We start from the raw sequence: 14526 nt of genomic DNA, 5'->3' as shown, positions 1-14526 counted from the left end.
AAGAAAGGCAATAACTCAACAGACAAAGGTTTGGAAAAGAGAAGGGCAAGAGTTTATTTTAGGTGCCAGCAGCCAGGGTGGTGGCAGGCTCAAGTCTTATTAATCTACCTCTATCTTGGTGAGATGGACACATAGAGTTTTATAGAGGTTCAGGTGGGTAGGGTAAGAAAGCAGGCAGAGAGCATGAGATCATGGGTGTGGGGTCTGTGTATGTTTGGCATCTAATAAGGGGCAGGGAAGGGGACATGTGGGATGTGGTCTTTTAGGCATTCTGTTGCTATCAGGGCTTTTTTGGTCAGGTGGTTGGAATGTTCTAGACATTGCAAAACATCTTTGTCAACACTTCAAGGAGGTGTTATAAGAAGTAAGCACAATGGATTTTAGTTAGAACATGAATTAAATGGTCTTGTCTATTTCTAGTTTTAACTCTTAGGGTCTGTAGTTCAACGAAAGGGATTGCTGATAATAGGTGTAATGAATTGCATGCATTAATCTCAAAAACCTAAAAAGTCATGAAGGAAGTGAGGTACAAAACACTATATACTGTATGATTCCATTTATTTAAAGTTGTAGAATAGGTAAAACTCTGGTGATGAAAATAACATCAGTAATTTCTTCTAAGTATACAGCTGAGGAAGAATGTTGACTGAGCAGGGGCACAGGGAACTCTGGGTTGATAGAAATGTTCTATCTCTTAATGGGGGTGTAAGTTATATAGGTACAGTGACTTGTCAAAATCAGTGAAACTATAGACTTGAGATTCGTGCGTTTCACTATGTATGAGTTATACCCTCAAATTTAAAAATCTCACCCCCCCAAAATAACATAGTATTTTCCTATCTTAATGTCATTCTCTTTCTTACTTGCCTTTAAATATTGGACAGCTAAGTCCCACTATTCTGAGCTTTTCAATAATTGTTAGTTCCTGGTTTCTTTCTGTCCGACCCATTTCAAAGTCTTTTTTGTACTGTTAGCTGGCTTTATAAACATGGAGTCAGGAATTTCAGGTGGAAGACAATTGCAGCAGTTCATCAAATACCTGCTTACTTCTTGCTTTGTAGAGAGAAACTAGAGGAAGGGATTAATTATGTTAGGAGGCATTTCAGAAGTAGAATGGGTAGGATAGATTAATTCAGGGAGTAGTAGGATAAAGGGTAGAGAAGAGACTAAACTGCTATATACCCAGTACAGTCTTCGGAATCAAACCAAGAAATGGGTAAATTGATTATTCTTAGGAAAGGATTATCCTCACCTTTAAACATATATAAACATGCTCTGTCTTTACCTGAGAAGTTTGTTTCCCACAAGTTTTGCACTTTTAAAAAAATGTATTTATACATGAAGGAGTCAAATGATGTGTATGATATGTACATCTGCCAATGGATGATGAATTTATTCTAGAAGATACCATTTTGTACTCTGACTCTAGCTGGCACTGCTGACACAATATTGTATGATATTGGCTTACTTTGTCTCTTTTTCCTCCGATCAGTTTGATAAAGGCTACTCTTACAATATCCGTCATAGCTTCGGAAAGGAAGGCAAGAGGACAGACTATACGCCTTTCAGTTGCATGAAGATTATTTTAACCAATCCACCAAGCCAAGGGGATTATCATGGTAAGTGCTTCCACAGGGTATATGTTTGTGAAGTGTAGAAACCCGTGAGCTCTTGGGAAAGAGTGAGACACTGTGATGGCTGTTTGCATCACTGCATCACTTGGAGATGGCAGTCATCGGTGTCAAGCTAGTGCTCCATTACTCTTCTAGTGATTTGTCTTAAACCAAACCGGGTCAGCAGGAGAATTTACTCTGCTATGCTTTGGATGGTGCTGGACCAGTCTTTTCAATTCTGTTTGCCCCCTTCACCTGCTATTTTCTGTTTCTCTCATGAGTAGGAGACTGATACAGGTTCTTCAGAGGTTTTTGGAATTGAGTCACTTGAATTTTAGAATTTTAGAATAGTCACTTCATTATTTTCTAAAGATTACCAAGGAAAGATGTGTTTTATTTTCATCACTATTATCTGATTAACGGAGATTAAGTGAGGAATTTAGCAGTTTGTGGTTTCAAACCTCTATCAATTCACCTCAGTTATTGTAGGTTAAAAAAAAAGTCTAAACGGTTTTTTGTAGATTTCTGAGTTCAACAACTTTTTTATAAATAGTTCTCTGACCATACCTTGAAAAGCTCCTCGTTTGTCTAGTATGTCAGAGAATGATTTTAATAGTCCATATTAGTAAATATTTTAGATTACTAAAGCTTACTGAAGTATGTTTCAAAACGTTTTTGTTTTGGCATTAATTGTTTTCACATCCTGAATGGAATCCTTTTAAAAAGATCACGCACTTTTAGGCTATTAGGGATTAAGATCAAATAATTACAAACAGAATTTTAAGGAAGATGCTTGTCATGCCCAGAGCACTAAAAATATGTCTTTTCTTTCATATTTAATAGATGAAAGGTAGCCAGCACTGGTATACACAGTGAGCAGTTACCATCACTTTTGTCACTTACTTAAGGTACCCCTAGAAATGGAGATTAGCAATCCTCCACCCTCAGGTTTATGAAGTCAGATTTATTTGCAAGTGCCCTGGATAATTTTTATATCTTCTAAACTTTGAAAACCATTACCAGATACTTCAGTTGAGAAAAATCTATTACTTTTCTTAGTAGCCACATCAAGCAGTTCACTTACTTTTAATTTGGCCTAGTAAAATCCCCAGGGATTCCTCTATCATGTCAAGAGCCTAGAACACCTCACTTACATTGTTGATTTTTATTAGATTAAATGCAGAATTTTATATAGCTTATTCCTTATGAAATTGAATCTTATTTATTCCAGTCCTTTCTGTTTGTTTTATTTTGTAATTTAAACCCTATTAGTTAAAAAATAATATACTTAGCAAACAGTAAGCTCATGTTTATTAGGAACCTTGATCTGTCCTTTTCTTAATGAATAAACTTAACGTTTTTAGAGCACTTTTAGGTTCACAGCAAAATTAAGCAGAGGGTAGAGAGTGCCTTCTCACATACTCTCTGCCTCTAAACTTGCACACCCTGCCCCCTCCCCCACCGCCCCCGTCAGCCTCATCCTGCACCATAGTGGTTTGTCATATATGAACTGAGAAGAATGTGTAATCTGCTGTTCTGGATATAGCCGTTTTATAGATATCAGTTATATTAATTGATGGCGCTTTTACTTTTTTTTTTTTTTAATTAATTGATTATTAGCCCCAGGGGTACAGGTCTGTGAATCGCCAGGTTTACACACTTCACAGAACTCACCATAGCACCTCCCTTTCCCAGTGTCCATAACCCCACCACTCTTTCCCTACCCCCTACCCCCAGCCCCCGGCAACCCTCAGTTTCTTTTGTGAGATTAAGAATCTTTTATGGTTTGTCTCCCTCCCGATCCCATCTTGTTTCATTTATTCTTTTCTTACCCCCAAACCCCCTATGTTGCCTCTCCACTTCCTCATATCAGGGAGATCATATGATGGTTGTCTTTCTCTGATTGTTGATGGTGCTTTTAAATTCTACGAATATTGTTGCTGATTTACTGCCTGCTGGGTCTGTCCATTTCTGATAGAGAGGTGTTGATGTCTCAGACAGTGGATACATCAGTTTCTTCTTGCAGTTCTGCCAGTTTCGCCTCTTGTGTTTTCATGGTCTGTTGTTAGATGGATACACATTAAGGACTATTACATCTTCCTGGAGTATGTGTCCCTTTCTCATTATGTAGTATCCTTGATAAATTTTCTTGCTCTGAAGTTTTTATATTACCTTTACTTATCCTCTGATGTTCTCATCTTCAGGTAGGTCTGAGTTTCTGGCCTATATTGCTTTCCTTCTCTTTGAAGAACAACTTTTTAACATTTCTTTCTTATAGGTCCGCTGACAACAAATAGTGTCACTTCTGATTTGTCTGAGAAAAGTCTATTACTCCCTGTCTTTTGAAGATAATTTCACAGGGTACAGAATTCTAGATTTGTGGAGGTTCCTCCCTGCCCCCACCTCTTTCTCTACTCTTTAAATATTTCACTCTAAAAACAGGCAGTCAGTCAATCAGTCACTCTACTCTCTTGCTTGTATGGTTTCTGAGGATAAGTTAGATATAATTCTTATCTTTGCTTCTCTGTAAGTAAAGTGTTTTTTTACATCTGGCTTTTAAGATTTTTTTCTTTATTTTTGGTTTTCTGAAGTATGAATGTGGTATATCTAAGCTCTGTTTTGGGGGGCATTTATACTGCTTGTTGTTCTTTGGACTTCCTGGATCTGTAGTTTGGTGCCTAACATTTATTTGGGGGAAAATTCTCTGTCACTATTGCCTCAATATTGCTTCTGTTCCTTCCTTTATCTCTTCTTCTGGTATTCTCACTGCCACCTTTCATAGTGTCCCACAGTTCTTGGATATTCTGTTTTTATTTTTTTTAGTTGTTCTCTCTTTGTTTTTCAATTTTAGAAGTTTCTATTTGATACATCCTCAAGCTTAGAGATTCTTCCCTCAGCCATGTCTACTAATAAGCCCAGCAAAGACATTCTTCATTTCTATTATAGTGTTTTAGATCTCTAGCATATCTTTTTGATTCTCAGGATTTCCATCTTTCTGCTTACATTACCTGTATTTATACATTGTCTGTTTCTCCCATTAGAGCTCTTAGTATTAATCAGTTATTTTAAATTCTCGGTCTGATAATTCTAATATCCCTGCAATATCTGACTCTAGTTCTGATGTTTGTTCAGTCTCTTCAAACTTTATTTTTTGCCTTTTGATAAGCCTTGTAATTTTTTCTTAAAAGGTAGACATGACATATTGGGTAGAAAGAATTCCAAAAATAAGCCTTTGGTAATACGGTGGTACTTAGGGAGGTGGAGAGGGTGGTAATCTGTAGTCCTGATTAGTCTTTTAGTGAGCCTGTGGCCCTGGGCTATGAATTTCAACATGACCCTCAGTTATTCCCCCCAGGTGGGACAGGATGGCTAGGAGAGACTGGAGTTGTATATCCCCCCACCACCCTGGAGGTTAGGCTCTCATAAAACCCCAGAAGTTTAGGCTCAGGTAAAATAGTTTGTTCTGAGGGCGGGATAGCTCTAGAGTGTCAAAATGGTTACTTTTCCCCTCCCCATGCCAAAAGCACAAGAGAATTTCTCTGTTACTTACCATGAGCACCTGGCAGGGATATTAGAATTATCAGTTAAACTTCCAAAGTATAGGGCCTCCCAAGACTAGGTCTCCTTAGAGTTTTAGACTCTCAGATTTGTCCAGACTTCAGAAATTTGTCAGTTACAGGTTAGGTTTTTCCTACCCCAGCACTGCTTCCTCCAGAGATTTCTGTTCTGGTATGTTGTGATTCTCTGTAGCTGCCTCTCTCTTCAAGTGATCTTACTTCTCTGATGAGTCTAAGCAGAGTTGTTGATTTTTTAGTTTGTTCAGCTTTTTCCTTGCTAGGATGTAGTGATGACATGTAAGCCTCTCATGAGCCAGACTGGAAACCAGAAATCTCTGTCCTTTTCCTTTTATGTTATTTATAAAACTATCTCGTCCCATGTTGATATTATTTCATTAAGCAGCACTTCTTGGATTGATTGTTCAACCAGTTGTGAATCTGTGTGTAACTATACTCCAGACTATGTTTATCCATCTCTTCCACAAACGTACGTTGGAAGGCTTGTCAAAGACATAACTGGGTATGCATTCACTTCATTTTCAGTTACTTACTTCAGCCCTTTTTAGTTTTGAAGATCGCTTTCTCTGATATGGAAGATAGAGACAAAATAAACAGGAGTTACTGAGTTTTACTGTCTTTCTGTCATCTGTTAAAATAACACCAGCTTCTCTAAGTAGGAATCTGGTTTTTCTCTGTTCTGCTTATTGTCAGTGTAGCTTTAGAACACTTTTTTTGTGACCTTTAGTACCTTGGCAATCCTCACTTTCTTCTTGCCTTTGTCCTTTGTTACCTTTTTCATAAGATACAGTCATTATTTTAAATGTAATTTGGATAATTCAATTAATATCCTTTTTTGTGTTCTTTAAAAATTCTGGGCTGAACCAAGAATTCCTTGTGCAGCCTAATTTCTTTCTTTTTGGAATCTTTTGAAATTTCGTTATCAAGATGGGTTTTTTTTGAGAATCATAATGATAGCTAATACATGTTGAGTGTTTATTGTGTGCCAAGAGCATATAAGAACTTTATATTTCCATTGTTACAAGAGCTCTGTGAATGATTATTTCCCTCACTTGACAGAAAGGGAATCTGATTCAGCAACAAGATACAAAATTTATCTATGGTCTCCCACTTAGTAAGTGGTAAACTGAGATTCAAACACTGACATTTTAGCTCCAGACTCTCTTAACCAGATGTTGCACAGCTTCTCAAAATATTTCCTTATACTAAAAATTATTACAGTTTTAATCTGAATGAAGTGTAAGTGTATGACTTTTTGTGAATTTTATTATTTGTAGTGACGATTTTTGGTAGACACATTTGGCATCTAGGCTTTTTTCTATTTTTGCTGCAAGCAGTTTCCCATTGTTTTCATTAAAAATGCACAGTTGTTTCAGTTTAACTTATAGATCCATCATCTGTGTACCTAAAAAAAGTAATCTGACTTCCTATATTAAATTTTAAAATAAGGTATTTGATTTACCATTGCAGCATCTTATTAAAACATCTAAACTTTTCTAGATTTTGGTCTGGTAATACAGTTTTTACATTTTAGTTCTTTTGTGTTCTTATTTATGCAAATATTTACTTGTCCATCTTTATTATTGTGTTACTCTTGAAATAATACAGAGGTAACATGTATCTATTATAAGTTATTTTCCTATAAAATACTTTCCTTTTTGGTTGTCTCATTTTTAACAGTGATGCCTCTGAATTTATATGGATTTTACTCTCTGGGAAATAGACTTCTGAAAATGATGTGAGATTTTTATATTTCTTAGAGTTTGTACATTTTTTTTTGTTTTTATTATCTTCCTCCTCATAGGCTTTTACTGTAATTTTTTTAAATACCAATAATATGTGAGATTATATGAAGTTTTTAGATCATCTACAGCTACTTTTGTGATTATCTCTGCTTGTTAGCAAGTAGCATAATTAAAACTGTTTCCTCTTCCTAGTGAGTGGGCAACTTCACCCAAGAATGCTGTAATGTTTTATGTAACTCTTGAGCCTGTAGTACCCTGATAACTGTACAAATAAGTCGTCATTTAGATAAAGAGAGGAAAGCAGTTGGACCCATGGGCAATTAACTTTTTTATTAATAAGCTGTTAGACAATTAAGGGGAGCTTAGACAGTTTCTCGAGTGTGGTATTGTACCAGGTCCTGGGTAAATAACCTTGTTGGTGTGTTGGCTTGTTTTTTGTTGTTAGGGTGCCCATTCCGTCACAGCGATCAGGAGCTGCTGAAACAGAAGTTGCAGTCCTACAAGATCTCTCCTGGAGGGATTCACCAGGTAGGTCAGATTCTGCCAGGCATCCTCAGTAATGAGGCGCCACACCGTTCCTCTTGGTTTCACTGACTGTTCGTCAGGCCTCACATCACACACCCTATCTTCCAGGAGGAGGAAGCAAAAACCTTGATTTGCCCAGCTTCTAGTCCTTGGAAATTCTGTTCTTCTGTCTGCTAGACTGCATTCTTTTCTTGGTAATAAAGGAAGCTGGAAGGCTTTTTTTCCCTCTCAATTTGTTTTACTATCTCAATTAAGAACATTTTTAAAAAATAAATTTTTAGAGGAATGCATTGAAGCATGTTAATGAAGCTGAAAATTAATGCCATCATATTTTATTTTGGGAAATTGTTTTCTGTGCTTCATGTAGGTTAAAGCAAAAGATAACATAGTGGATAAATGTTTTGATAGGCATCACGTCTTGCTGTGTTAAATCTGCGCTTCTGATGATAGTTCATTAGGTTGAATAATCTGCCAAAATACTTTGTCTTATAAATAATTGAGATTTAAAAAAAAGAAATACTCAAATATTTAAGAGCAATTTAGTAAATGTGCTTTTAAAAATATAGTGGCATTGCTGTCTATAGTGTTCTTTAGAATTGACTTGGAATTTGAGGAGTAAAGAGGAACATTGGCTTCCTTAGCTTAAGAAGCAGTGTATGTTTGGAGCGCCTTGGTGGCTCAGTTGGTTGAGTGACTGCTTTCAGTTCAGGTATGATCCTGGAGTCCCGGGATCGAGTCTCGCATCGGGCTCCCAGCTCCACGGGGAGTCTGCTTCTCTCTCTGACCTTCTCCTCACTCATCTTCTCTCTCACTGTCTCTCTCTCAAATAAATAAATAAAATATTTTTTGAGGACATGAACAGACATTTCTGCAAAGAAGACATCCAGATGGCCAACAGACACATGAAAAAGTGCTCCATATCACTCGGCATCAGGGAAATACAAATCAAAACCACAATGAGATATCACCTCACACCAGTCAGAATGGCTTAAATCAACAAGTCAGGAAATGACAGATGCTGGCGAGGATGCGGAGAAAGGGGAGCCCTCCTCCACTGTTGGTGGGAATGCAAACTGGTGCAGCCACTCTGGAAAACAGCATGGAGGTTCCTCAAAATGTTGAAAATAGAACTGCCCTATGACCCAGCAATTGCACTATTGGGTATTTACCCTAAAGCTACAAACGTAGTGATCCAAAGGGACACGTGCACCCAAATGTTTATAGCAGCAATGTCCACAATAGCCAAACTATGGAAAGAACCTAGATGTCCATCAACAGATGAATGGATCAAGAAGATGTGGTATATATACACAATGGAATACTATGTAGCCATCAAAAGAAATGAAATCTTGCCATTTGCGACATCCATTTCCATGGATGGAACTAGAGCGTATCATGCTTAGCGAAATAAGTCAAGAAGAGAAAGACAACTATCATATGATCTCCCTGATATGAGGAAGTGGTGATGCAACATGGGGGCTTAAGTGGGTAGGAGAAGAATCAATGAAACAAGATGGGATTTGGAGGGAGACAAACCATAAGTGACTCTTAATCTTACAGAACAAACTGAGGGTTGCTGGGGGGAGGGGGGTTGGGAGAAGGGGGGGTGGGGTTATGGACATTGGGGAGGGTATGTGCTTCGGTGAGTGCTGTGAAGTGTGTAAACCTGGCGATTCACAGACCTGTACCCCTGGGAATAAAAATACATGTTTATATTAAAAAAAAAATCTCCTTTAAAGAAGCAATATATGTTTTAGAGCTGAACATCCAAATCATTATGTATCCTCAATTATTTTTTCTTAAAATAAGTACTCTAGAAACCCTACTTCTTTTACAATGTCCAAAATTTAGATTAAATCTAGTTAATTCAGTTCAAATCTTGGAGTTTTACAGTACTCTGGGTAAGGCAGTGTTCAAGGTGCTATTTTAAGATGCAAAGAATCCTATAAATCCTGCTCCTACAAAACCAGAGTCTGGGGAGAAACATATGCCAAGTGTAATGAGAGAGGTACACATAGAAGGTCTTAGGTTTTCTGAAGAGGAAGAATGATAACCAATTGAGGAAGCCAAGGTATATTAAGTGGAAGAGATCCTCTTTTTTTTTTTTTTTTTTTTTTTTTGTTGCTATTTTAATTCTAGTTAGTTAACATATGGTATGATACTAGTTCCAGGTATACAACATAGAGATTCGATAATTCCGTACATCTCCCGGTGCTCATCAGAACAAGTGCAGTCCTTAATCCTCACCACTTATTTAAGTCGTCCCCCCACCCACTTACCCCTGGTAACAATCAATGTGTTCTCTAGAGTTAACAGTTTGGTTTTTGGTTTGTCTCTCCTTTTTTCTTTTCTTTTCTTTTTTTTTTTTTTCCGCTTCTTAAATTCCACATATGAATAAATTCATACAGTATTTGTCATTCTCTGACTTATTTTGCTGAGCATTATGCATTCTAGCTCCATCCATGTCCTTGCAAATGGCAAGACTTCATTCTTTATTATGGCTGAATAATATTCCGTTGTGTATATATACCACATCTTTATCTATTCATTAGTTGATGGACACTTTGGCTACTTCCATATTTTGGCTATTGTAAATAGTGCTGCTATGAAAATAGGGGTGCATGTATGCTTTTAAATTCATGTTTTTGTATTCTTTGGGCAAATACCCAGTAGTGTGATTGCTTGATCATAAGGTAGATCTATTTTTAACCTTTTTTTTTTAAAGATTTAAATTTTAGGTAGTTAATATACAATGCAGTATTGGTTTCTGGAGTAGAATTCAGTGATTCATCACTTACATACAACACCCAGTGCTCATCATAACAGGGACTCTCCTTAAATACCCTTCACCCATCTAGCCCATCCCCCACCCACCTCGCTTCCTGATTCCTCAGTCTGTTTTCTACCATTAAGAGTCTCTTATAGCTTGTTTCCCTCTCTCCTTTTTTTCTTTTTCCCCTTCCCATATGTTCATTTGTTTCCTTTCTTCAGTTCTACATATGAGTGAGATCATCTGGTATTTGTTTTTCTTTAACTGACTTATTTCACGTAGCATAATATATTCTGGTTCCATCCAACTTATTGCAAATGGCAAGATTTTATTCTTTTTGATGGCTGAGCAATATTCCATTGGGACATGCATGTGCGTGTGCACGCGCCTATACCATATCTTTTTTATCCATTCATCAGTCAGTGAACATTTGGGCTCTTTCCATAATTTAGCTGTTGTTCATAATGCTGTTATAAACATTGGGTGTACCTTCAGATCTGTAATTTTGTATCCTTTGAGCAAATACCTAGTAGTGCAGTTGCTGGATCATAGGGTAGTTCCTTTTTTCTTTTTTTTTTTTTTTTAGATTTTATTTATTTATTTGAGAGAGAGAGCCTGAGAGGAGAGAGGTCAGTGGGAGAAGCAGACTCCCTGCTGATCAGGGAGCCCAACGTGGGACTCTATCCCGGGACCCCAGGATTATGACCTGAGCCGAAGGCAGTCATTTAACCAGCTGAGCCACCAGGCGCCCCAGGATAGTTCTTTTTCATAACATTTTGAGGCACCTTTATATTGGTTTGTGAAGTGGCTGCACCAGTTTGGATTCCTACCAAGAGGGCAGGAGGGTTCCCTTTTCTCCACATCCATACCAACACTTGTTGTTTCTTGTGTTGTTGATTTTAGCCATTCTGACAGATATGAGGTGATATTGTAGTTTTGATTTGCATTTCCCAGATGGTAAATGATGATGTGAACATCTTTTCATGCATCTCTTGACCATCTGTGTGTCTTCTCTGAAGAAATGTCTGTGTCTTTTGCCCGTTTTTAATTTGATTACTCAGTTTTTGGGTGTTAAGTTTTAGATTATTGGCTATGTTATTGCAGATATCTACTCCCATTCCATAGGTTGCCTTTTAATTTTGTTGCTTTGCAGAAGCTTTTCATTTTGATGTAGTCCCAATAGTTTACTTTTGTTTCCCTTGCCTCTGGAGACATATGTAGAAAAAAATTGTTACTGCCAATGTCATAGAGGTTACTTACTGCCTGTATTCTCTTCTAGGATTTGGTGGTTTCAAGTCTCACATTTAAAGTCTTTAATCCATTTTGAATTTATTTTTGTGTTTAGTGTTAAGAGAGTGGTCCAGTTTTGTTATTTTGCATGTGATTGTTCAGTTTTCCCAATACCATTTGTTGAAGAGACCTTCTTTTTCCCAGTGGATAATTTCTGCTTTGTTGAAGATAATTGTGGTTTTATTTCTGGACCTTCTGTTTTGTTCCATTAATGTATGTGTCTATTTTTATGCCAGTACCATAGTGTTTTGACCACTACAGCTTTGTAATATAACTTGAAATGTGGAATTGTGGGCCTCCAACTTTACTTTTCAAGTAAATCTTACTTTTCAAGATTATCTTGGCTATTCCAGGTCCTTTGTGGTTCCATACAAATTTAAGGATTATTTGTTCTTTGAGAGAACTAGAAATTTTGATAAGGACTGCATTAAATGTGTAGGTTGCTTTGGGTAGTATCGTCCTTTTAATAGTATTCTTCCATTCCAGTCCATGGACATGGAATGTCTTTATTTATCTTTGTGTCATTTTCAATTTCTTTCATCAGAGTTTCATAGTTTTCAGAATACAGGTCTTTCATCACTTTGGTTAGGTTTATTCCTGGGTATCTCATTACTTTCAGTGCAATTGTAAATGGTATTTTCTTAATTTCTGTTCCTGTTGCTTCATTATTGGTGTATAGAAATGGAACAGATTTCTGTAAGTTGACTTTGTATCCTGCGACTTACTGAATTCTTTGATCAGTTCTAGCATTGTTTAGTGGAGTTTTCCAAGATTTCTTTATACAGTATCTCATAATCTGCAAATAGTGGAAGTTTTACTTCTTCCTTACCAGTTTAGATGTCTTTTATTTCTTTTTGTTGTCTGACTGCTATGGCTAGGACTTTTAGTACTATGTTGAATAAAAGTGATGCAAGTGGATATACTTGTCATGTTCCCCATTAACAATGATGTTAGCTATTTTTCACATAGGGTTTTTCACATAGGGCTTTTATTATGTTGAGGGATGTTCCCTTTAAACGTACTTTGTTTAGGGCTTTTGTCATGAAAAGATGTTGCACTTTGTCAAATGCCTTTTTTTTTTCATCTATTGAAATGATCATATTGTTCTTATTCTTTTCTTTTCAATGTGACTGTCTCATGTTGATTGATTTGGGAATGTTGAACCACATTGCAACCCATGAATAAATCCCACTTGATCATGGTGGCTGACTTTTTAAAATGTATTTTGGATTTGGTTTGCTAGTATTTTGTTGAGAATTTGTGCATCTGTGTTCATCAGGGGTATTGGCCTGAATTTTTCTTTTTTGTGGAGTCTTTTATCTGGTGGTGATTATCAGGGTAATGGCCTCATAGAATGAGTTTGAAAGTTTTCTTTTCTACTTTTTTGGAATAGTTTGAGAACAATAGGTATTAACTCTTCTTTAAATGTTTGATACAATTTGCATGTGAACCCATCTGGTTGGGGACTTTTTTGGGGAATTTTTTTTAATACTAATTCAGTTAGTTTCTTTTCTGCTAATCAGTCTGTTCAACTTTTCTTTTGCTTCCTATTTCAGTTTTGGTAGTTTATATGTTTCTAGGTATTTATCTATTTCTTAGGTTGTCTAATTTGTTGGCATATAGTTTTTCATAATATTCTTTTATAATTTTTTGTATTTCTGTGGTGTGATTGTTATTTCTTCTCATTTTTTTTTTTAAGATTTTATTTATTTATTTGACAGAGATCACAAGTGGGTAGAGAGGCAGGCAGAGAGGGAGAGAAGAGGAAGAAGTCTCACTGCCAAGCAGAGAGCCCGATGCGGGGTTTAATCTCAGGACCCTAAGACCATGACCTGAGCTGAAGGCAGACCCTTTAACCCACTGAGCCACCCAGGCGCCCCTCTCCTCATTTGTAATTTTATTTGAGTCTTTCCTCTTTTTAATAGGTTTGGCTAGAGGTATATCAATTTTATTGGTTATTTCAAAGAACCAGCTCCTGGTTTCATTGATCTCTTCTATTGTTTTTTTAGTTTCTAAATCATTTATTTCTGCTCTAATCATTATTATTATTTCCTCCCACCTGCTGGTTTTAGGTTTTGTTGCTCTTTTCTAGCTTCTTTAGGTGTAAGGTAAGACTGTGTATTTGAGACTTTTCTTGCTTCTTGAGGTAGGCCTGTATTGCCCTATATTTTCCTCCTAGAACTATTTTTGCTATAGTCCAGAAGTTTGGGGCCATTGTGTTTTCATTTTCATTTGTTTCAGTGTACTTTTTTATTTCTTCTTTTATTTCCTGATTAATACATTCATTGTTTACTAGCATGTTGTTTATGTTGTTTAATTTCCATGTATTTATGGTCTTTCTACGTTTTTCTAGTTGTTGACTTCTAGTTTCATAGTGTTGTGATCAGAAAAGATGTATGGTAAGACTTCAGTCATCTTGAATTTGTTCAGAATTGTTTTGTGGTCTGATATGTGATCTGTTGTAGAGAAAGTTCTGTGTATACTTGAAAAGAATGTGTATCCTCCTGTTTTAGAATGGAATGTTCTGACTATATCTATTAAATCTGTCTCTTCCAGTGTGTCATATAAAGTAATTGTTTCCTTGTTGATTTACCGTTTAGATGATCTGTTGTTGTAAGGGGGGAGTTAAAGTCCCCTACTATTACTCTGTTATTATTGACTAGTTCCTTTATGTTTGTTATTCGCCTGTTTAATGTATTGCATGCTCCTATGTTTAGTACATAAATATTTACAATCTTCTTGTTGTATTGTCCCCTTTATTATGATATAGTACCCTTTGTCTTCTGTTACAGTCCTTGTTTTAAAGTTTGTTTTCTCCAGTATGTAAGTATTGCTACTCTGGCTTTCTTTTTCTTTTTATCCTTTTTTTTAAAAGATTTTATTTATTTATTTATGAGAGAGAGACAGAGACAGAGGGAAAAGCCCTCCCTACTCAGCTCCGTGCTGAGTAGGGAGCCCAATGTGGGACTCAATCCCAGGACCCCAGGATCATGACCTGAGCTGAAGGC

General features: G+C 36.6%; 1 protein-coding gene across 1 annotated transcript in view; it reads left to right on the top strand.

Annotated features, from left to right (window-relative positions):
* PRIM2 (DNA primase subunit 2) overlaps positions 1 to 14526 on the top strand; it is a 142201-nt gene that overhangs the window by 84194 nt on the left and 43481 nt on the right. The window contains exons 6-7 of the mRNA XM_045070415.1: positions 1493 to 1619; positions 7379 to 7461. Coding sequence (XP_044926350.1) covers positions 1493 to 1619; positions 7379 to 7461 — 210 coding nt within the window. The remainder of the gene's footprint in view (positions 1 to 1492; positions 1620 to 7378; positions 7462 to 14526) is intronic.

The sequence above is a fragment of the Mustela putorius genome, unplaced genomic scaffold, assembly GCF_011764305.1.
Source record: "Mustela putorius furo isolate JIRA1106 unplaced genomic scaffold, ASM1176430v1.1 tig00003969_pilon_pilon_pilon, whole genome shotgun sequence".
Lineage (NCBI taxonomy): Eukaryota > Metazoa > Chordata > Mammalia > Carnivora > Mustelidae > Mustela > Mustela putorius.
Note: the sequence above shows the minus strand (reverse complement) of the source record. Positions and strands in the feature narration are given on the sequence as shown.